General features: G+C 44.4%; 1 protein-coding gene across 6 annotated transcripts in view; it reads left to right on the plus strand.

Annotated features, from left to right (window-relative positions):
• alg9 (ALG9 alpha-1,2-mannosyltransferase) overlaps window positions 1-25,113 on the plus strand; it is a 242,515-nt gene that overhangs the window by 80,534 nt on the left and 136,868 nt on the right. For all 6 annotated transcript variants that reach the window (XM_078532449.1, XM_078532466.1, XM_078532440.1 and 3 more), the window contains 3 exons: window positions 436-565; window positions 2,531-2,678; window positions 6,869-6,998. In XM_078532449.1, the coding sequence (XP_078388575.1) occupies window positions 436-565; window positions 2,531-2,678; window positions 6,869-6,998 (408 nt within the window). The remainder of the gene's footprint in view (window positions 1-435; window positions 566-2,530; window positions 2,679-6,868; window positions 6,999-25,113) is intronic.

Consider the following 25,113-nt stretch of genomic DNA (forward strand, 5'->3'; position numbering starts at 1 on the left):
CCTGCCTGTGTGTCTGCCTGTCTGTCTGTCTATTAGGCTGCACACTGTACTTTACTGATGCACCATCTGCCGACTTGCATTGGTAGGTAGGTAGGTTGGTTAGTGAATTTAGTTCTGTTAGTTTACAATCTAAACTAGGGGTGCCCAAAATGCTGCCCGTGTACCACCTGCAGCCCTTGAAACCCTGGCAATCTCACTACTAAGTCCAGGCATCCTGGTTCTGTTTTGCATTTACAATTCTTATTTCATGGTTTATCTCATTCAAATTTTTGTGAATCTGAGGTTCTGATAAAGATGGTGCTTGGCATTGTAACCTCACTTGGGTAAATCATAACACTCAAGAGGTGTTGGCATCAGCAACCTGAGATAAATATTAACTTGGATTTAAATTACTGAGGGGATCGATTAATGATGATACTTTCCATCTTTTTACAGAAGTGCTACCATTTCTTATTCCAACGTTACCGTCTAGAGCATTATACAGTCTCCTCTAACTGGCTTGCTTTGGGCACTGTCATCCTATTTGGATTTCTCTCTCTCTCTCGCTCAGTGGCTTTATTCAGAGGTTAGTGGCTGGAGGTGTTTGTGGAGTTTAATGTGCAAAATAATGTTTTCTTCACTGCCCCCCTCCCCCTCCCCCTCCCCCACTCTATATGTGGCACTAAATGCTCAGCGTTTGCAAAGTGGATAAAGACTCCACCCAGACTTTGTGCAAAGTATGGTTCCATGTGAAATCTTTCTCAAAAGCCTCAGTTTCATTAAACATCTTTTTCTCATACTCTCCAGATTAACCAAAGTTAAAGCTTGAAAATGCCGATCTAAAAAAAACACAACTGGTTGATCTCCCAAGGAGATACAGACAGGTAGTCAAAACAAGTACAGATTTCAGATGAATTGGAGTTAGAGGGTGGAGATAAGTAGACCACGCAAATGGCCACAGTTTTGTCCCCATTTTAAACTCTTGTATTCTGTCCATGTTTTTACATTTCCAAGATAAATCTCTATGCCTACGTTTATACTGGAAACTGCCTGTGTAAGCCAGTCACACTGTGATCATACCCTCTTGCCAGTGGTAGCGCTGAAGTTCCCAGTAGGATTGGGGGGGGATGTCCTCCTCATGATGCAAGTGGCTTCTGGCTGCATGCAAATGAGGAATCCTCCCACTGACCCTGAAAAATCTGAGATGGTCAGCCCTGCGGGGGTAGGGAGTTGACGTCAGTAGGAGCAACGGCATAATAGCTTCCTGCCTTTGGAATGTTGAGTTGCAGCCCATTATGTTTTGCACATTTTCATTATTATGTGGCAGTTTGGTTTAATCACTGCCAATTCTGTGGTGCTACTTTGGTTTTGCAGGGAACATAGGTCAAACTAACGTGTCAAATGCTCTAAAAGACTGAGGCACCCGGTTTGCATGTTGTAATGTCTTTTACCTGTTCTGAACGTCAGTCAAATGGGTCGCTAGGTCAAAATCCTGGAACTCCCTAACTGCTTCGCTGTGGGTGTACCTACATCATATGGACTGCAGCAGTTCAAGTAGGTGGCTGATCACCACCTTTTCAGGGGCAATTAGGGATGGGCAATAAATGCTTGGCCTAGCCAGCGACACCCACATCCCGTGAATGAATAAATAAAAGGAAATGAAGTTTTTCTCTGCCCATTCAGCCAAACATGCCTATGGTGTTCCATGGTTGTCCATAGGCATTGTCAACACTAACTTCAAAGCCACAGCTTCACACCATATGTTTCGTAACATTAAACTTGAGTTTTCCCACTCCCTTTAGGTAAGTTTTCCCAGTTTGTGGTTGTGCTCAGGTGCAGTGTGGTGTCGGAACCACACGAGTCCGAGATGGCAAAATCACAAATGGAGGTCAAGTTGTAGCCCTGTTTGTAGAATATTTTTTGAAGTGTAATTTAACAGAAATCTATTGTGATAATTATGGTTTTTAAAATACCATGTCCTTGGCTGAATGGATAGGTAAACTGCTCAGTTGGTTGCTGGCCGAAATGAACCAGCAAAGTCCCTGTCAGGACTCCATCTCTGTGCTGGGTTAGCTGATCCTGTGTTGATAGACTGCCCTTGGAGCTCAATGTTAGCCAGTGTTCCCAATCCTAATTGTGATCAGCGACTGCCGGAGTGTGCATTTAAATGTGAGGCTGTGATGCCCCAAGAGCCCAGATAACCAACTTGTTATCTGGGTTCGCGGGAAGAGCTATCCACTTGCGGCGCATGCACCAGAGGGCAGCTGGAATCACGTGGCCGCACGCACCCACTCAGCGGGGAGAGGGGAGAAGTCGGGCCTGGGGAGTGTGGTAAGACAAATCTGTCGCTGAAACTTCGTACTTGCAGCAACACCCATGTTGGTCGGGGACCCGCTGATTTGACTTGTGTGTTTGGAATTTTTCTTTTGTTTTATGAGCAAGAAGTTGGCGAATGATACCTGTCTATAATTTCTAAGATTCTCCCAGAAGACCAAGTAAATAGAGGTCTCAGCAGGATTGCCTATCATGTCGTCTCGCTGTTAATTCACAGGTTACCATGCCCCACTCGACCTTTATCCAGAATTTCACAGGATTGCAACAGACCTGAGCATTCATATGGTGCCTGAAGGGAGACCAGTCAATGTTTGTGTTGGAAAAGAATGGTATCGCTTTCCCAGTAGCTTTCTCCTACCTGACAAGTAAGTAACTCAGTTCTGTGGCGGTTAGACCTTATGGATTGGGTATTTTTTTTTAAAAAAAGGGCTGCTTTGAAGTCAGGAGACCTGGAAGAGTGGGTTTTCTGAAGGGCCTAGCCAAATTTGACAGCGGGGCCCAATCGGCGTTTTCTAATCTCTGTTTCCCGGCCACAGCCTGTCAGGCGGAGAGGCTGGATGGCTGTCAGTGCCAGGCTACAGTTGGAGAGAGATGGGGAGTGGGGGGGCGCGGGGGAGAGGGGAAATCAGGAAGGATGGAAGGGGGAATGATTGGACGCCAGAGGGAGGGTGGGAGTCTGGAGGAAAGATTGGGATTCCAAGCAAGCAGGGAAATTGGTGGTCGGAAGGCACGTTGGAGGCTAGAACAAGATTGCAAGATTGGAGGCTGGGGTCTAGTGAGATCAGAAAGGTTAGCAGGTTGTGGGGGGTGGTTGTGGGAATGGCTGTGCCCATGAGGGGGATTGCGTTGTCTGATCACAGAGGGTTTGTGAAGAGGTAGACAAAGTCCAGCAGTGGAAAAGCATTTACCCTCTGGATCCAGTAGTCCTTGTCTCCCCTTAGCTGGTGGGTTCCCTGGGGCCCAAAAAAACTCAGCCGCACGAATTAACTTTAAAATGGTAGCTAATACGCGACACAGCCTCATTGTCGTATTTAAATTGCTAATCTGCTTCCTGTGAGTGGGTTGACTACCCACCCCCTGTCCTGCCTCTGTCACAACCAGATGTGGGTGGGTTAGAGGTGTGTTGGGGTTGGGATTTAATTTTTTTGTATTTTGTCCTACTTCTTGAATCTATATAAAACCTGAAGACAGGTTTTAACATATCACTTAAACCCAATCTGACTATTTTGGGGAGTTAAAATTCAGTCCTAAGTCATTGCTGTTTGTGTTTAGCAGGTAGTATAACTGTCTAATGTGCTCTTTTTTCATTCAAGTCATGAAAATTTACTGAAAATCATTATTCACAAAGCATCAGATAAAATAAAAGTTAATTTTAGATCTTGCATGTTAAATGGTGAAAATGTTTCATATGTTACTATAGTTCTGTTAACGAAATATAGTTGAAGGAGACCACCTGATCTTTTTGAGAAGGAATAAGTTTGCTTAGGACTAGAATAGGTCCATCTTATAAAGTTGATTTTCCAGGCAACTTTTCTTGGTGGAAACATTAAACTTTATTTACCAGACAGCAGCAGCAGCTACATGTGTGCATCTAACTCTATAACTGAAGAAGAACTCTCTCCTAGAGGTTCCCCGCACTGCTAACTCATTGGTTTACACAGATCATGTGATCTCACAACACTGGATTATTCTTAAAGCTACAGCCCTACATTTATCAGAACTATAATTACTACAATTCATCTTTTTCTTTTCTAGAAACACAGAAGGCTAGGAAATTAGAGCATAGAAGGAGACCATTTGGCCCATCATGTCCACGCCATCCGAAAAAGAGCGATTCAGCCTAATCCCTCTTTCCAGCTCTTGGTTAAGGCACTTCAAAAATATATCCAAGTATTTTTTAAATGTAATGAGAGTTTCTGCCTGTACTATTCTTTCAGGCAGTGAATTCCAGCCTCCCACCAACTCCTGGGTGAAAATATTCCTAGATTTTTTAAAAAAATCTTTCGATCATGTGTAATTTTACCTATAGGCCCTGAGTTCTGTGGTGGTTTCAGCTAAATCGCCAAGTAACATGTTTGAGCATTCTTTAAAATACTCCTTTTCTTGTCACTCCTCCCAACACACAGACACTTGCGCACATTCAAACGCATACACACACACGAACTCACACACGTGCAAGTGCACACAGACGCAAACGCCTCATTTTTACTGTCAGCTGTATCTTCTAGTAGCAATTTGTTTCTATTTCTATTTTGTCTCAAGCGGCTGCATTTATATTACAGCCAAACAATCAGCGTGGAGATTTTGCACATCCCAAGTCAAGAACACACTTCCCAAAATCCCCTTCCACAAGTCACACGACATCCTAACTTGGAAATTTATTGGCTGCTCCTTTATTGTCACTCGGTCAAAATCCTTTACTAATAGTACAGTGGGAGCACCTTCACCACAGGGACCATAGCGGTTAAGGAAGGCAGCTAACTACCACCTTCTTAAGAGCCATTGGGAATGGACAATAAATTGTGGCTTTCCAGGTGACACCCACATATCTCGAGAATGAGTTAAAAATTATTTGGTTGGGTAGCTTGCGAACAAAGTTTGTAACTGGAAAGTGAATCAGGAAACAAAGGGGGGGAAATGCTGCTCGGGTTTTGTGCCAGCACTACTTTGGCTCAGAAGCAGGGACGTTACCCACTGTGATACAAGACCACCTATGTATTCTAAGAACTCCTACATATTATAAGTACCATCACGGGAATTGTTTGCAAAAGGAGAAAATGCTAAACATTCAATATCTGAATAACTACGCTGGTTTAATACTTTGGGTGCCGACCGTTCATCAGAAGTAAATGGTCTCGACACTTTTTCATCTAACTGCCAAACTCCTACTTAAAACAGAAAATGTTGGAAATTCTCAGCAAGTCAGGCAGCATCTGTGGAGAGAAAAAAATTGAGTTAATGTTTCAGATTGATGACCTTTTACCTGAAACTGAAAGGTCAGCGACCTGAAATCTCAACTCTGTTTCTCTCTCCACGGATGCTACCTGACCTGCTGAGTATTTCCACATTTTCTGTTCTTATTTCAGATATCCAGAATCCTCAGTATTTTGTCTTATTTTTTGACTCTGTATATTTTATCGAAAACTAAGTGAAGATTATTTAAAATGAAAGACTGTTCCTTCAGCATCCATAAGATACTAACTCTGCTGACTAATGGATCTGACTCATGGTGATTGCATATCTTGAAACTGGAACACAGCGAATTAATTCCCATCTACTGGCCTTGATTGTCCTGCCAAGGACTTTGTAATTTCAAAATAAAACTTTTTTAAAAAAAAGACATGCACGACAGTAAAGGAAGTATTTACTGAAAGTTTGAATGTGTTGTGTCTGCAGTTTGTTACATTTCGCAAGATTTATTTCAGCAATCTGTCGTGATAAGAATGAAGGATATTTTAAATTTTCCATTAACATTTACTTTTCCTTTTAGTTAAAGTTCTGGTTATGTTCCTTTTGCCACTTGGGGGAGAAAGCCCAATAATAGCCCAGGTTCTGAGTGAAGGAAGGGGACAACTGTTGGAGATCAGGTTTAATTCGACAGGAGGCCCATTCATCATGTGAGACATTCAACCAAAGCCCTTTCCCGCCCTCGTAGGTGAAACACCTTGTGACACTATTCAAAGAAGAACAAAGAGCTCTCCTGTTGTCCTGGCCAACATTGACCCCTCAACCAACACCAGCAATGCAAGCTAGCTGTTCTGAAAAAGGGTCAGAAGCTAATATGTTAGCTGCTCCGGACTCTCCAGAGATGCTGCCTGACCCGCTGAGTGTTTCCAGTGATTTTTCTTTTGATGTGACAATGGACCCTCCCTGTGCCAGTCCTGTTTTCTTCCCAAATGGAAGTCATTTTATCAACCTTGCAAAGCATGAAAGGATGAGTGAACTCTGCAAACCCAGTGCCTCCGGGCCCAGAGCTCAAGCAACTGAGCTACTGTGCTTCCAGATAGCAACTGTGTACGGTGGGACCAGTGACACCCATTCACCATCAAAATATGTGCAGAGACTGGTGATTTGTGCTTGGTGCCATTGTCAGTCATCGTGAACAAAGTGGAAGACTTCTACTTTGCTTTCTGTTAGTAAGAATTCCACAGCTACCCATTGTTTTATTGAATTGTACCGCTGAACACACAATCCTTGTGGTATTTCAACATCTCCAAAACACATACTATATAGATCATAGATTAATTTATTTGGTTTTCTCTCTGCTTGGTCTCGCGCTATCACATACTTTCCCCAGACTAAAGAAGAACTCAGATCTCCACTTCTAAAACCACCTGCGAGACTCCTGTTCAGGATGAGTAAGGCTCCAGCCTTTCCTCCTTTCTCGGTTTCTGTGTGCCCGGCCTGCACACCCAACACCTCATACTGACCCTAATGAGTAATAATTAGTACGACGGTGAAAACACTCCAATGTTTAAAAAACACTAAAGATTGAAAGCTTCATCATGTAATCCACGTCTGAATGAAGATCCAATTTTGCTTTTGTTTTTTTCAGCTGGCAGCTCCAGTTCATTGCCTCCGAATTTCAAGGCCAGCTCCCAAAGCCCTACGCCAAAGGACCAAAGGCAACTCAAATCCATCCAACAGACATGAATGACCGAAACCAAGAGGAAACATCCAGATATGTAAGTGAAGGGCTTTACTTGGTTGCTGTGAAGTTTACATTTATGAAGCTGAGGGATGTTAATGTGGGGAAATAGAATGTTTCAGTCTCAGATATCCAGTGTCCGGCATTTAGCACCACTAGGCAGACAGAGTTTGGGTTAAACATAAATTTCACTGTACTGTGCACCAACAATTCACCCTCCAACTCAACCTCAGATGAGCATCCCTCTTATAGGTGTGTAACATTTTCCAGTAACTTAGTGGCTTGAGCACCCTCGTTCTAGATCCTTCCACCAATGGGAATGGTTTCTCTCTATCTACCCTGTCCAGACCCCTCATAATTTTGAATACTTCTGTCAAATCTCCTTTCAACCTTCTCTAAGTAGGACAATCCCAGCTTCTCCGATCTTTCTACGTAACTGAAGCTCCTCATCTCTGGAAACATTCTTGTAAATCTTCTCTGCATCCTCTCTAATGCCTTCGCATAATTCCTGTCATCGGATCAGGGAGTCTCTTATTAACATACAGGGCATGCTGGCAATGCTTCAACCATGGATGCATCCCTTAACAGCCTTTTACCCTCATTCACTTGAAAACATTTGAATCTCAAAGTTTATAAAATGGTTTCCTGCTATCAGACACCAATGTCCTTTCACAAATGGGATATGCTGGTTTAATTATACTTTAATCTGTCAGATAACATGCTCACGACACACTTCGGCATCCTCTACAGATTTGCTTGGTGGAGGGTGTTGCACGCGGCAGCCCCATACAACCGAAGGAAGTGTCGGTACATGGACTCCCAAGATGCCTGCGTATTTTGCGGCCTTGTGGAGTCCATGGACCACGTGTATGTAGGGTGTTGTAGTTATTTGAAGAACCTTTTACTTGTGTCTTGTTTGCACTTCAGCCCCAGGCTCCTGATCCATGGGCACCCTGTGCGGAGGTGGGGCAGGGAGGGAGGAGGACCTCCTCGTGAAGCTGCTCCTGGGCCTGGCCAAGTTGACCATTAACAGTGGGGTTGGTGGGGGGTGGGGGGGGGGTGGTGGGTGGGTGGGTGGGGGTCATCCGGCCAACTATCTGTCCCTCTTCCACGGCTACGTTCGTGGCCGGGTGTCCCTGGAGGTGGGGTGGGGGGTGGGACTGGGGTGCTTTATTGACCCTTCTAATCACATTTTGATTTGATGTTGTAAGTTTCCTTTGTGATTTGTTTTTCCTTTGCAGTATCCCTTTAAGGGGCTGCCTCTTACTTTGTCCCCTGCTCTCTTTAGTTTATTTGGTTGTACTCAAAAGAGTTACAGAGTTGCTCTTCGTTAGAAAATGGTTAATGGGCAAACGAGATTTCACTTTTTTTTAGCTCCGCGGAAGATGTTTTTTGTGTGGGCTTTACTATGATGGTCCTGATGAAAATTGTCTTGTTCTTTTACTTTTCTCCACTCTTATGTTCTAAATCAGAAAGCCAGGTGACGCAGGATAGAACCAGAACCAATTTTTACACCTTTGTAAGCTTGTATTTCGAGATTCACCAAAATCCAAGCACCACACTCTCAGTCTGCTCCTAATTATGGGAAATGAATCCCCAGTTAATGCCCAGAACTTGAATACAAATAAACATTCAATGAATACAATTAATATCTTGCGCTGAACATCATGCTAAGCAGAGCTCTGCATGTGGCATTCAAATGGGCACTTTTTATGGGTGACCACTGACCATGAGCGTTAACAGAATGTTTCGTCATCATATCCAAGTCAGGTGCTTTCCTCAGTAATTTTTCTAAATCAAAAGTACTCTGTCCGAAGTCCATTTTTGGGTCCTAACTTTCATTTCTCAGGACTTAGGGGCTTTCCCTTGTCTTAGTGAGAAATGAGGCAGACCGAGCACATGCTTCAATCAGTGTCCTTTATTTCAGTATTGCAGTTTGTGTCACTTTGAGGCAATAGTTAGTGGTTGTGCTCATCGCTTTCGGACTGAATCGTATTTTTAGTTCTCAATGTAGCACCAAAAGCTTCAACAGCTCATCAATCCTACATCCAAGAGTGAGTCAGTCAGACTCCTGCCTCACCGAGTGTTTGCTCTTCTCATTAAATGCCTTGATAATTAAAATCTATTGACATCATCTGGCATCATGTTGAGGCCAGAAAAGCTTCTGATAAGCTTCAGCTCCGTGACTGAGGCTATCTCACTGTGAAAGATGCAATGGTGTAAGGCATTGAGTACAGAAGCATAAAGCATCATGCATATTTAGAGAAGTCTCATTATTACCTCAGCTGCCACATTATTCCGTGACAGACACCAAGATGTGTTGCCATGACAACACTTTGGTAAGAAGATTCATTCTAAATACTGATAGTAAGCTGATTTACATATTAAAAAAAAAAATCCTGAACCATTGGCGAAACAACTTTTTATTTCTGTGATTGCGTGCGAAATATTAACATATTAAATATTAGAATACAAAGATTGAGATTCAAGGTGGAAAGGTGATGCTGTGGAGGAGAGGCATCAATTTTAGTTTCTCCCTCGCCAACTTTCAGTTGTCTTTTATCATTATTACTTGTCATCTAATTTGCACAGCACTGCTGCACAAAACAAATTGCCTAAAGTGCCTTAAATCTTTGCGTTCAGGTGTTTTTATTTTTCAAAAGCTGTGTGATCAAACTTTTTCATATCCATTGTTATGTAGTAGCGAGAATGGAGAGCTTAACTGAGTGGGAACAGCTACTGAGCTACTGCGCAAATACAGTTGGTGTTATCGAAAATGAAACACATATACCAGCAGGATTCAGATAATCGCCCATTGGTGAGGGAGAAGCATGTCGGCAAAGTCTGAAAATTGACATTAAATTTAATACTGCCAGAGAGCTCTTGAGTTGCGTTCAACCTGGATCTGAGTGCTGCTCCTAGCTAGACTTGACAGCTCAGATCACTAATCTAGCACTGGTTGTAAATATCTAAACCCCAGATATTGAACAGTATATGAGAAGACAAGGAAAGTACGACAGTAAGGGATAAGTTTGCCAATCCCAAGGTTCCAGCTGGGATTGAGTTGGAAGTGGTGCACCCACTTTTCTGACCCTCTCTCTTTTTGTGTGTGAAACTGGGGAACTTACGCTTAAATTCCCAAATGCTGGTACCTTTTGCACAGGCCTGTTCTTTTGTTTACGCTGTCTTGTGTCGGCATCACAGACTAATATTCGTATTCTGCGGGGTCAGCTGTTGGACAGGGAAACAGTGAATCACATGGGACTGTTGTTGTATTGTCAGCTGTGACTCACTCTTGCCCCTGAGTCAGAGATTTTGGGTTCAAGTCACACTTCTGGGACAAGGGCACAAAATTCTAAGCTGATGCTCCAGTGCAGCACTAAGGGAGTGCTCACTGGAAGTGCCGTCTTTCAGATGAGACCTTAAAGGGCTTGTCTTATGTGAAAAGATTTGAGCAGTTTAGGCCTATGCTCGCTAGAGTTTAGAAGGATGAGAGGAGATCTAATTGAGGTATATAAGATGCTACAGGGGATAGACAAAGTAGACGTGGAGCGGATGTTTTTCCCTTGTGGGGCATTCTAGAATGGGAGGCCATAGTTTTAGGCTAAGGGGTGGTAGATTTAAATCAGAGATGAGGAGGAATTACAAAGAGTTGGTGAATCTGTGGAATTCACTACCTCAGAGTGCAGTGGATGCCGGGATGCTGAATCAATTTAATCAGGAGCTAGACAGATTTTTAGCTAGTGACGGGTTGAAAGGTTATGGGGAGAGGGCGGGAAATTGGAGTTGAGGCCGAAATGAGATCAGCCATGATCGTATTGAGTGGCGGGGCAGGCTCGAGGGGCTGAATTGCCCATTCCTGCTCCTAGCTCTTATGTTCTTAAATAAACCAGGGCCCCATCTTCCCTCTAGGATGGGCATTAGAGAACCCATTCGACAAAGAGCAGGAAAGTTGTCCCAGTGGCCTGGCCCATATTTATCTCTTAATTTGCATCACTAAAACAGGTTATCTGGTTATTAAAACATTGCAGTTTGTGGAAGATTGCTGTAAACAAATTGACTGCTGCGTTTCCTACATTACAACAGTGACTACACTTCAAAAATACATCATTTGCTGTACAGCGCTTTGGGGCTGTTCTGTGGTTGTGAAAGGTGCTATATAAATGCAAGGATTTATTTTCTTGTATTAATGATATGACCTTCACTATGCAATCTGTGACCATCATCAATCCTTGATGTACAGCTCAGATGTTTATTTGTATTTAACCTCATTACACATCATGGTTTGAAAACCGCTAATTACTTTCGACATTAGTGACGCACCCAAGATGATAACAAGTGCTTGACCAACCTCAAACCTGACGTTTAATTCTTTGTGGCTGTATCAGGTGAATGCTATGTTAGGAGTACACTGAAGGCATCTTGGTGGGCCTTTTCTATTAACCCCTTTCATATCAACGTGCAGCATTATGGAAGGCTCCCAACTCTATTTGCATGCATTCCTGGAGATTTAATTACATGAACTCCAATTGCCTTGCCCAATTAAACAGCCACTTTCCTATCAGCAATATTTTTATAATTATTAAACAAAAGTGTTGAGAGAAAATGGAATTTTTAAAATTGGCTCCATGACTTTTCTCTCATGTTGCTCACAGCTATGCAGGAGATTGATCTTAAATCGCAGGAGACACCATGACAATCCTGATATCCAGCAATACAAAATCCAGCACAGTCCCACCGGTTACTGTGGACGAATTTATGCTAATGATATTTGCTCGCTAGAGCGTTGATAAAAATTAAAAATCCCGAGTCGTATCACATCATTGCTCAGTGTCCACGGAGGAGAAATAAGAAACAGAACCAGCAGAGATTCAAAGAAAATGTCATATAACACACATAGCACTGGGCAGAGAGCATTGACCCAGTCTGAGGGTTAAGCTACTAACAAACAGCTGCAGTTCCACTACCTTGGTTTATAGTACCACCACACAGTGGAGTTTCCCAGCTTGCAATTCGCTTCCTCCGACCTACGTTTCCTGAGTTGTGGATGTGGCTTTGCGATTATTTTGCTGAGATCTGAAACCTGCGTTTGCAGTTGCAGAAGAAATGGAAGCCTGAAGCGAGTGAAGATTGCAAACTAGAGAGTAAACATAGCTGCTAATGCCTGCCATGAATGCAAATCGATAACGGATATCGCGTTTTGGCTGATATTAGCGACTGCCATTTTAACTGGTGTGTTCGTTTTAAACTGGTGGGGACTGGTGTAAACTCAGAGGTTAGGAGGTAATGGGTCTGCCAAGGAAACAGAGAAACTTACATTCTGTAACACCTTTCACAACTTCAGGTCATCCCAATGTGCTTTACAGCCAATAAAGTACTTCTTGAGGTCACTGTTATACTGTAGGAAACACAGCAGCCAATTTGAACACAGCAAGCTCCCACGTGCGGCAATATGATAATGACCAGATAATCGGATATTTAGCTCGTTGGTTGAAGGGAAATATTAGTCCAGACACCAGGTTGTGATCTCCTGCTCCCCTTCAAAGTGGACCATGGGATCTTTTATGTCCACCTGAGAGGAAAGATAGTATTTACTGCCTCATCTGAAAGATAGCACCTCTGACAGTGCAGCATTCGCTCAGTATTGCATGGGGAGCTTCAGCCTCGATTTTGTATTCGGGTCTCTGGAGTGGGACTTGAACCCCTGATTTTGCAATAAGCAAAATGCATTTTTAAAAAACGTATTCACGGGATGTGGGCATCGCTGGCTTGGCCAGCATTTATTGCCCATCCCGAATTTCCCTTGTTCAGAGGCATTTAAGAGTCAACCACATTGCTGTGGGTCTGGAATCACATGTAGGCCAGACCAGGTTAGAACGGCAGATTTCCTTCCCTACAGGGCATTAGTGAACCAGATGGGTTGTTTTTTTTTACAACAATCGGCAATGGTCATCATTAGACTTTTAATTCCAGATTTTGTTGAATTCAAATTCCACCATCTGCTGTGGTGAGATTCGAACCCCAGTCCCCAGAGCATTACCCTGGGTCTCTGGATTACTAGTCCAGTGACAATACCACTAGGTCATCACCACCCCATGAAATACTGCAAAATGAAAACTGTCAGGCAGGAATGTACCCATTGTCGTTAGGATACTTTGGTTATGGCACCAGACCGGTAAACCAGAGATCCTGGGTTCAAATTCTATCATGACAATCACTAATTCTGGAATTTGGTGGGTTGACACCACGAGCACCCTAAAAGTAAGAGTTAATGAGATCACCTGCAGGATTGGATTGGATTGTATTGCAGGAGCTTAGGGAGCCTATAGTTCCCCGTTGCTTTCTCCATGGCAGCACTTTGGACTATCACAGTCATCTTGCCAGCCAATCAGCACCCTTTTTTTCCTGCAGCAAAAATTGTTGTGATTGTTTGAAATTTGGGATTCTTGCATTTGTCCTGATGAGTGCAAGAAAAAAAGCTTCAGCAACGTGTCTCTCTCTCTCTCTTCAGCAATATTTAAATCATGTACTACCAAGTGACTGACTGCGTGAAGTCTAATGGGTTTAAGAGAGTTCAGAATGTAGGATAGCTATGATCTGGGGAAAAGCCAGCTCAGAGCTGGTCTGAGATTCGAACATGTGGTTTTTTTAAATTCATGGGATGTGGGCTTCGCTGGCTGGGCCAGCATTTATTGCCCAACCCTAGTTGCCCTTGAGAAGGTGGTAGTGAGCTACCCTCTTGAACCGCTGCAGTCCCTGTGTTGTAGGTACACCCACAGTACTGTTGGGGAGGGAGTTGCAGGCTTTTGACCCAGCGACAGTGAAGGAACAGCAGTTGAAGAGACCTCAAGTATAGTCAATTACTATACATCTTAGTGTGAGAAATGGATGTTTTTAAAAAATATTCTTGAGGAATCTTGTGTTATTCTGTGTGTGTGTGTGTGCGTGTGTGTGTGTATATATGATTTAATTAAGCTGGGCAGAAATTAATAGGAGACAGGCTGTCGGGGGGGAGATTTGAAACATGAGAAGGATAGAGGTGTTAGATTTGAGATGCAAGTAAATAGGTTGGATCTAACATTTGCAATTTTAGATAAGTGGGGAGTTGAATATCAAAGGGGATATCAGACACAAGAAACATATTTGCATCTTGCAGGAGTATCATAGGTAAATAGAAGGGCGGATATTATATTTTATTAACCCAAAAGCAAAGACAAGATGGAAACATGAAAGATCTTGTATTTGGAAGGATTTGAGTTTCAAAGAAGTGTGAGAACAATTGAACCTGAGATGAGAGGGGAAAACGGTAATTTAGAGTTACTGTGGAGATCTTGGGGGATTGTAGCTGTTTGAGCTGTTGGGCTGTTGAGATGTGAGATGTAGCAGCTGGAACTGTGGCTGAGAGAGGATGCAATTTGGATCAACCATCCAGTCAAGCCAGAAAAGTCTTGGGCTGCACGAAGCAGTTGTATTCTGAAGTTTGGATTTTCACAGCAGATTGGAAGAGAATTACAGGTCATGTGGTATGTCTTTATTGAAGCCACAGCAGTTTGCCTTGGGTAATGTTACTGGATTTTTTCATAGTTAAACATCTATATTAGAATGTTGCCTGGAAGGTGTTTACTTGTGGGTCTGACCAAGTAGAGAATCTTTTTTGGCAAAAACTTTTTATAAGACTAAGTTTAACTGTGTGTCTGTAATCTTGTGTGCTTAAGTTTCCTTTTACTCTTATTAATAAAACTTTTACTTTTTTTTAAAATCCCAAAAATGTTACTGGGCTTCTTACTGCTGAGATCAGTCCGTCCCCTTCTCGTTTTCAGAATACAAAAGAAAGGGTATGGCCCAAGTTTCCCTCTGGGATTTGGTTTCTGCAGCAATTAACATTGGCTGTGGTCATAACATTAGGATGACAAGTACAAAGCGATTTAATCTTTTGGAACCTTTTAAAGGAAACTAGAACAGTTCATGTTTTTTTTGTGCAAAGTGCATTAATATATTTTGGTCGTGGTCTGAGTGCAGGGCTTGCATATCCCAGAGACCAGCAGTTGCTCTTCATTTAACCTTCAGTTTATGTGAGATTTGTTCTCAAATGCTGCTTTTGGATATTTTCTCAGTTAAGTGTGTGGATGTCACCTTGCAATGCAGTGAACTGTAGAACTCATTCCACAGAGATCACCATCTGATGCACGTTGAATCCAGTATTTGTCCGAGAATGGTGCTCTGCATTACTGAATGAAAGGACACACAAATCTAAACAGCAAAGGAATCCAATTGTCAGCAATTGGTCCAGGGAGAGTGAAATGTGTGTGTGTTTGGGTTAAAGAATTCTACATAAAGCTGCCCTAATTCGATAGTGATGGGAAGATGCGAATTAGGCTGCAGATTTTTTTTACTCTATTGTGTAAAATTAAAAGCCTCCCCACGCCCCCCTTCCCCCCCACCCCCACAACTACCACCAACCTCGCCACGGGGAGGGCATTAAATTTCACCCCAAGTGTTGACAGGCTGTTCATCTGTGGGGTGCATCATAACTAAGCCATCCTCAGGTGACCCAAACATATGCGCACTGTTACTGGGCAGCAATCAGAAATCTGAGCCCTGGTTGTTTCTTTGTTGTCTCGTCTCCCACCCCACAAAAATGCAAGATTTCCATTTATATAGCGTTTCTCACGGCTGCCAGAGTTCTCAAAGCGCTTTATCAGTACAGCACTTTTAGAAGTACATTCCTGATTGTAATGTAGGAAACGCAGCTTCCAATTTACACGCAGCAAGCTCCCACCAACAGCAATGTGATAATGATTAGATATCTGTCTTTGTGATCTTGACCTGGGCATGAATATCGGCCCGGAGGCCGGGGATAAACCCCCCTGTTCTTCGAAATAATGGCCAGAATCTTCCGTGCGGGGGCGGGACCTGCTCGCCGACGCGTGAAATGACGCGCGGTGATGTCAGGCGTGCGTCCCGACGTCACTGCGCGTCATTCCGACCTTCAGTTCGATGGGCGCGCACCAGAGTCGGCTGCGCGCCCACTGAACTGCCAGAGACCTGTTAAGGCCGCTAATTAACTAATTAAAGTGATTGTCAGGGCTGCCCGTCCAACCTTAAGGTGGGATGAGGTTTCATGAGGTTTTTATTAATTAAACAAAATGTCTTATGAAAATTCATAAACGTGTCCTAGCTCATGTGACAATGTTTCCCCCCTCCTCCCCCCCCCGCCCGCACAGGTAGCGCTGAGAGCTTCCGGGTGCGTGTCACGCTGGGCGGGCCTAAATTGGCCTGCCCACGTAAAATGGCGGCGCGCAGCCAGTCACGGGCGGAGATCGGCGCTGGGACCGCTCCCGATCGGCCCGCCCGACGGGGAGAAAGTTCTCCCCGGTGTCACGTGGGATCTTATACTTCGACCTGAGAGGTGCCTTGGTTTATAATGCCTCATCCGAGAGACGGCGCCACCAACAGTGCAGCACTCCCTAAGTGCTGCACTGGATTGTCGGCCTTGACGTTTGTGCTCAAGCCCGGGGGTGAGATTTCTTCAATGCACAACCTTCTGACACGAGAGGTGAGAATACTACCCACTGAGCCACAGCTGACACTAGGCTGACAGAAGCCTAGAATAATTCTGTGGAATCTTACCTGCCTTTTGGGCTGTCACCAGCAAATGTATAAATCAGAAAGGGGTCAGTTTCGCACCGACTTTACTAACGCGACAGGGTGAGTTATGTAAATCAGTATGAGGGAGAGCAGTCTTAAGCTCCATGATCCTAATATTTCTGTAAAACTGTTCCAATCTCATCTTTTTAGTCCTTCTTGGATATTTGTGCAGTGGATATGAATCGCTAATTAGCTGTGCAATCAACTGTTCAAATGAAAGGGCTGCATACATGAACAGCCAAGCGATCAGTTGTATAATGGGCTGATTGCATTATAAGATGGATCAGACTTTGATATTCAAATTGGCTGCTGATAATGACATGATATGTAATGTCTGCACACGAAGGCTGGTGAATTTGTTGAGTGAATGATGTACCATTCTCTTACACTTTATGTAACTAAGGGACGTCAAGGTGTAATGCTGTATATAATTGCATGTAAGACTGGAAATTTAGGTCACTGTGGGTTGTTAGAAAGAGGCAGTTGTCTTATGGTTAAGTCAGTATGGTGAGGAGCGCGATAATAAAACAGCATCAGAGGCCCTGGGTTTAAATGATCGCAAAGTAAATTTAAAATGAATACTAGCAAGATTTGCTTTACCCAAAGAGTGGTAAAAATGTGGAACACCACCACCACAAAGTGTAGTTGAGGTGGATGCATTTAAGGGGAAGCTAAATATGCATATGACACAGAAAGGAGTAAAAAGATATGCAGATTGAGTTAGTTGGGAGGAAGCTTGTGTGGAGCATGAATGCTAATATCAACCAGTTCCTCTGTTGCAGATTCTGTGTAACTATCTAACATACTCTGCGGAGAATACTCGCCTCTTCCTGGGCCGGTTCTGTTCCCTTGCCTGTTCTGGCATTTCTAGCACTGTTTGCCCCTCTCTGGCTCACAAACATCCCCCTCTCTCCAGCTCCCTATCTGTATGAAGCAGTGTCACTGTGGAATAATCCACATACCTTAAAATCAAATGTCTTGTCCTCTGGGGAGCTGTGACCACTGGTGGGCTACCATTATATGTGGGCCACTTTTTCCCAGGCACTTTCGCTGGAAAGTGAGGCGGGGGTACTAACATTGCATTTTAATTTCCTTATATATTTAGCTTAAATCCTACTTAGTACTGTCCACGCGTGGAACATTAATAAAAATGGAAAGCCTTTGTACTATCAATAATGCATTAATAAGGATTTAACCATTATGTAAAGAGCAATGAAAAAATATAATTCTTTCCATAAATTAATCTGAGGTTATGAAGTAGACCTGCGTCAGTCTCCTTTTTTTAAAGAGATTATATTGCGTGGGACCCTACTGATGGGGAAAATCCGACTTGCTTTTATATTAACTTATAGATAAATCCCAGAGTTGGTGTTTCATTTGTACTGTGGGATCTCACTCGTGTTATATATAGTGAACGCTTTCTCCATGGCTTTGATTTAATTTAGTCGGTGAGGTAGTAAGCGGATTTTTCTAAAATTGGGAAATCTAGATGGAAGGTTGTACTACCGCTGCCCGAAAAAGCTGAAGGCCGAAAACAAGACGTAGGAACATTAGAAACAGGAGCAGGCCATTGAGTCCCCAGAACCTGTTCCGCCTTTTTAAATTGATCTGCACCACACCTCCAAGTACCCGTCCTAGGCCCATGTCCCTTGACGCCTTTACCTAGCAAAAAGCTATCAATCTCAATCATGAAAACTCCAATTATCCAAGCATCCACAGTCTTCAGGGGAGAGAATTCCAAATTTCTATCACCCTTTTGCGCGCCAAAGTATTGCCTGAAATAAAAACAGAAAATGCTGGAAAAACTCGGCAGGTCTGGCAGCATCTGTGGAGAGGGAAACAAAGTTAATGTTTTGAGGCGAATATGACTCTTCTTCAGAACCAACATTCCGAAGAAGTCATATTCTATTTCAGATTTCCAACATCCACAGTATTTTGCTTTTTATTAAAGTGTTTCCTACTTCTGCTCTGGGAAACGTGAGACGTTCCATACTGTTGAGTTTCTGGAGTGGAGTGATTTAGAGTAGCTGATGGTGCAATATGATTTTGACACAGCGATGCTGGAATTCCTTAAACGGCAATCCCAACAGCTGTGCCAGGTTTCTGTTCAGCAATGCCCTCCAACACTGATCCCCAAGAGAGTGTGTATGAGTGGTACACAGTGTGAGGAAGATTGCCTTCCTTGTTCACTCGAATCCATCTGGAGTAGTAATCATTGACGATGATAAATACTTTACCTTCAAACTCAAGTAAATCCATTCCCAGGAACTCCCATGACCTCAATGGAAAAGTGGAGAGTGACAGTAGTTTGCTCTGCTGTTGGATATTCATTGCAAAAGTATTGCGATTTGAGATTAGTTCTTCTGTAAAATGACTAATGCCTGACCAGCAGACTAACTTCTGAAACAAAAACAGAATTACCTGGAAAAACTCAGCAGGTCTGGCAGCATCGGCGGAGAAGAAAAGAGTTGACGTTTCGAGTCCTCATGACCATTCAGCAGAACTGAGTGAAGTTAGGAGAGGGGTGAAATATAAGCTGGTTTAAGGTGGGGGGTGGGGGGGAAGAGAAATTGGGGAGGGGTGAGGGGAGAGAGAAGTTGAGGGCGGGGTGGTTGTAGGGACAAGCAAGCAGTGATAGGAGCAGATAATCAAAAGATGTCACAGACAAAAGGAACAAAGAGGTGTTGAAGGTGGTGATATTATCTAAGAGAATGTGCTAATTAAGAATGGATGGCAGGACACTCAAGGTACAGCTCTAGTGGGGGGTGGGGTGGAAAGACTGACAGGGTATTACAGTTATAAATTTAAAAATAATGGAAATAGGTGGGAAAAGAAAAATCTATATAAATTATTGGAAAAAACAAAAGGGAGGGGGAAGAAATGGAAATGGGGGTGGGGATGGGGGAGGGAGTTTAAGATCTAAAGTTGTTGAATTCAATATTCAGCCCGGAAGGCTGTAAAGTGCCTAGTCGGAAGATGAGGTGCTGTTCCTCCAGTTTGCATTGGGCTTCACTGGAACAATGCAGCAAGCCAAGGACAGACATGTGGGCAAGAGAGCAGGGTGGAGTGTTAAAATGGCAAGCGACAGGGAGGTTTGGGTCTTTCTTGCGGACAGACCACAGGTGTTCTGCAAAGCGGTCGCCCAGTTTGCGTTTGGTCTCTCCAATGTAGAGGAGACCGCATTGGGAGCAACGAATGCAGTAGACTAAGTTGGGGGAAATGCAAGTGAAATGCTGCTTCACTTGAAAGGAGTGTTTGGGCCCTTGGACGGTGAGGAGAGAGGAAGTGAAGGGGCAGGTGTTGCATCTTCTGCGTGGGCATGGGGAGGTGCCATAGGTGGGGGTTGAGGAGTAGGGGGTGATGGAGGAGTGGACCAGGGTGTCCCGGAGGGAACGATCCCTGCGGAATGCCGCCAGGGGGGGTGAAGGGAAGATGTGTTTGGTGGTGGCATCATGCTGGAGTTGGCGGAAATGGCGGGGGATGATCCTTTGAATGCGGAGGCTGGTGGGGTGATAAATGAGGACAAGGGGGACCCTATCATGTTTCTGGGAGGGAGGAGAAGGCATGAGGGCGGATGTGCGGGAGATGGGCCGGACACGGTTGAGGGCCCTGTCAACGACCGTGGGTGGAAAACCTCGGTTAAGGAAGAAGGAGGACATGTCAGAGGAACTGTTTTTGAAGGTAGCATCATCAGAACAGATGCGACGGAGGCGAAGGAACTGAGAGAATGGGATGGAGTCCTTACAGGAAGCGGGGTGTGAGGAGCTGTAGTCGAGGTAGCTGTGGGAGTCGGTAGGCTTGTAATGGATATTGGTGGACAGTCTATCATCAGAAATTGAGGCATAGAGGTCAAGGAAGGGAAGGGAAGTGTCAGAGATGGACCATGTGAAAATGATGGAGGGGTGGAGATTGGAAGCAAAATTAATAAATTTTTCCAGGTCCAGATGAGAGCATGAAGCAGCACCAAAGTAATCATCGATGTACCGGAGAAAGAGTTGTGGAAGGGGGCCGGAGTAGGACTGGAACAAGGAATGTTCCACATACCCCATAAAGAGACAGGCATAGCTGGGGCCCATGCGGGTACCCATAGCCACACCTTTTATTTGGAGGAAGTGAGAGGAGTTAAAGGAGAAATTGTTCAGTGTGAGAACAAGTTCAGCCAGACGGAGGAGAGTAGTGGTGGATGGGGATTTTTCGGGCCTCTGTTCAAGGAAGAAGCGGAGACCCCTCAGACCATCCTGGAGGGGGATGGAGGTGTGGAGGGATCGGACGTCCATGGTTAGTCCATGGACTAACTTCTGGGCTTTTGCTTGACCTTTTGCTATTCTCAAGTGACCTTGATGAATTTTCTGGAGAATCTCAAGTTGAAGTGTTTTAAGAATGACTGATCTATCATTTGAAAACTAAGAAATCATCAATGATTGTGGGATGGTTTCTCTGCTCAAAGTACTGGCATAGTACTGTGTTGCTGGGAGTATAATCTGGTCATCCTTTCTGGCAGTCTTCCATTATTTGAATACTATCGTCATTCTAATGTTGTGTTTGTTCATCTCCTGTAATCTCTTTTCAGTAGCTGGTACGTGTTTGGTAATGACTGAAGTAAACACTTCCTCTTCCTTGATGAAATTCAAATCATCCATGATGATTCCTTTCACCAGTTTCTTGATAGTGCATAAAAATCAGATTAACTGGTGATTAATTTAATTTACTGCTCTTGGGATCTTGTTATGTGCAAATTAGCTGGAAATATGCAGAAAAGTTATTTTTTTATTCATCCATGGGATGTGGGATTCGTTGGCCAGGCCAGCATTTATGGCCCATCCCTAGTTGCGCTTGCAAAGGCGATGGTGAGTTGCCACCTTGAGCCGCTGCAGTCCATGTGGCGTAGGTACATCCACAGTGCTGTTAGGAAGGGAGTTCCAGGATTTTGACTCAGCGACAATGAAGGAACGGCAGCCAGGATGGTGACTGACTTGGAGGGGAACTTCCAGGTGGTGGTGTTCCCATCTGTCTGCTGCCCTTGTCCTTCTAGATGGTAGTGGTCGTTGGTTCGGAAGGTGCTGTCTAAGGAGTCTTGATGAATTCCTGCAGTGCATCTTGTTGATGGTACACACTGCTGCCACTTTAACGTGGTGATAGAGGGAGTGAATGTTTGTGGATGTGGTGCCAATCAAGCGGACTGCTTTGTCCTGGATAGTGTCAAACTTCTTGAGTGTTGTGGGAGCTGCACTCATCCAGGCAAGTGACCCCTGATTTGTGCTTGTAGATGATGGACAGGCTTTGGGGAATCAGGAGGTGAGTTACTCATTGCAGGATTCCTCGCCTCTGACCTGCTCTTGTAACCATAGTATTTATATGGCCAGTCCAGTTCATTTTCTGCTCAATGGTAACCCCCAGGATGTTGATTGTGGGAGATTCAGTGATGGTAATGCCATTGAACATCAAGGGACGATGGTTGGATTTTCTCTTGTTGGAGATGGTCATTGCCTGACTATTGCAAATGTTACTTGCCATTTGTCAGCCCAAGCCTGGATATTGTCCAGGTCTCGCTGCATTTGGACATGGACTGCTTCACTATCTGAGGAGTCGCGAATGGTGTTGAACATCATGCAATCATCAGCGAACATCCCCACTTTTGACCTTATGATGGAAGGAAGGTCATTGATGAAGCAGCTGAAGGTGGGTGGGCCGAGGACACTATCCTGAGGAACTCCTGCAGTGATGTCCTCGAGCTGAGATGACTGACCACCAACAACCACAACCACCTTCTTTTGTGCTAGGTATGACTCCAACCAATGGAGAGTTTCCCCCCTGATTCCCATTGACTCCAGTTTTGCTATTGTTCCTTGGTACCACACTCTGTCAAATGCAGCCTTGATGTCAAGGGCAGTCACTCTCACCTCACCTCAGGAGTTCAGCTGTTTTGTCTATGTTTGAACCAAGGCTGTAATGAGGTCAGGAGTTGAGTGGCCCTGGCAGAACCCAAACTGAGTGAGCAGGTTATTGCTAAGCAAGTGCCGCTTGATAGCACTGTTGTGTGACCCCTTCCATTACTTTACTGATGATGAAGAGTAGACTAATGGGGCAGTGATTGGCTAGGTTGGATTTGTCCTGCTTTTTGTGTACAGGACAAAGCTGGGCAATTTTCCACATATACAGGTAGATGCCAGTGTTGTAGCTATACTGGAATAGCTTGGCTAGGGGCTTGGCAAGTTCTGGAGCACAAGTCTTCAGTACTATTGCCGGACTATTGTCAGGGCCCATAGCCTTTGCAGTATCTAGTGCCTTCAGTCGTTTCTTGATATCACGTGGAATGAATCGAATTGGCTGAAGACTGGCATCTGTGATGCTGGGGACCTCCAGAGGAGGCCGAGATGGATCAGCCAGCCGGCACTTATGGCTGAAGATTGTTGCAAATGCTTTAGCCTTATCTTTTGCACTGATGTGCTGGGCTCCCCCATCGTTGAGGATGGGGATATTTGTGAAGCCTCCTCCTCCAGTGAGTTGTTTAATTCTCCACCACCATTCACGACTGGATGTGGCAGAACGGCAGAGCTTAGATCTGATTCGTTGGTTGTGGGGTCGCTTGGCTCTGTCTATCACTTGCTGCTTATGCTGTTTGGCATGCAAGTAGTCCTGTGTATAGCTTCACCAGGTTGACACCTCATTTTTTTTTTAAGGTATGCCTGGTGCTGCTCCTGGCATGCTCTCCTGCACACTTCATTGAACCAGGGTTGATCCCCTGGCTTGGTGGTAATGGTGGAGCGGGGAATATGCCGCGACATGAGGTTACAGATTGTATTTGAGTACAATTCTGCTGCTGCTGATGGCCCACAGCGCCTCATGGATGTCTAGTCTTGAGTTGCTCGATCTGTTCGAAATCTATCCCATTTAGCATGGTGGTAGTGCCACACAACACGATGGAAGGTATCCTCAATGTGAAGGTGGGACTTTGTCTCCACACTGACTGCGGTGGTGGCCACTCCTGCCGATACTGTCATGGACAGATGCATCTGCGGCAGGCAGGTTGGTGAGGATGAGGTCGAGTATGTTTTTCCCTCTTGTTGGTTCCCTCGCCACCTGCTGCAGACCCAGTCTAGCAGCTATGTCATTTAGGACTCGGCCAGCTCGGTCAGTAGTTGCGCTACCGAACCACTCTTGGCGATGGACATTGAAGTCTCCCAACCCAGAGTACATTCTGCGCCAATGCCACCCACAGTGCTTCCTCCAAGTGGTGTTCAACATGCAGGAGCACTGATTCATCAGCTGAGGGAGGGCAGTATGTTTGACCCCTTCATAGGGTCCTGAGTCAATGTTGAGGATTCCCAGGGCAACTCCCTCCCGACTGTATACCATTGTGCCACCACCTCTGTTGGGCCTGTCCTGCTGCGGGAGTGGTGATGGTGGTGTCTGGAATGTTATCTGTAAGGTATCATTCCGTGAGGATGGCTATATCAGGCTGTTGCTTGACCAGCCTGTGAGACAGCTCTCCCAGTTTTGGCACTATCCTCCATATGTTAATAAGGAGGATTTTGCAGTGTCGACAAGGCTGAGATTGCCGTTGTCATTTCTAGTGCCCAGGTCGATGCCGGGTGGTCTGTCCGGTTTCATTCCTTTTTTGTGACTTTGTAGTGGTTTGTTACAACTGAGTGGCTTGCTAGGCCCTTTCAGAGGGCATTTAAGAGCCAACCACATCACGTGTAGGCCAGGCCAGGTAAGATCGACAGATTAGTTTTCGGCAATGGTTTCATGGTAATCGTTAGGCTTTTAATTCCAGATTTTTATTGAATTGGAAAGACCATTTATGGAGTTCAAATTTCACCATCTGCTGTGGCGGAATTCAAACACAGGTTCCCAGGGCATTATCCTGGGAATCCCACTACGCCATTGCCCCTTTTCTATGTGTCTGTGAGTGATCTTGAGGCGGAATAAACTGGTCTTTTTTTTAATCATCTTTTTGAATTTGAAACAAAACTACACCCAGACCTGTAGGTGATGCATCTGCTACTGCTATGGTTGGCAGTTCTGGATCGTAGTGCACTAGAGTTTTAGGTGAAATTAGAAGATTTTTGGTCTTATCAAAAGCGTTTTATTGGTCCATGTTCCAGCACCACTGTTGTCCTTGCCTCAGCAGCTGTCTCAGTGGCTCATTGATTTCTGCTAAATTTGGTAGGAATTTGTCTACTTGGTTGACCATCCCAAGGAATCTTTGCAGCTCTGCAACGCTCTTGGGCTGTTGAAACTCTAGTCACCTTGGTTTTCTGTGGGTTGGCTGTTATTCCTGAGGGTTACACGATGTACCCTAGGAATTTAATCATTGGCTTTGCAAATTCACATTTTTCATTTAACTCAAACCTGTTTCCGTAAAACATTGTGGACTCCCCTCCCTCGCCAGCATGTTCTCCCCTTGAATAAATGTGCACAAGTAGGTGATCCATATGGCATATTATTCCCATGCCTTCTGGGGTCTGAGACATCGCTCTCTGGAATATTTCTAGTGCAGA

Source organism: Cetorhinus maximus, chromosome 2, assembly GCF_964194155.1.
Source record: "Cetorhinus maximus chromosome 2, sCetMax3.hap1.1, whole genome shotgun sequence".
NCBI lineage: Eukaryota > Metazoa > Chordata > Chondrichthyes > Lamniformes > Cetorhinidae > Cetorhinus > Cetorhinus maximus.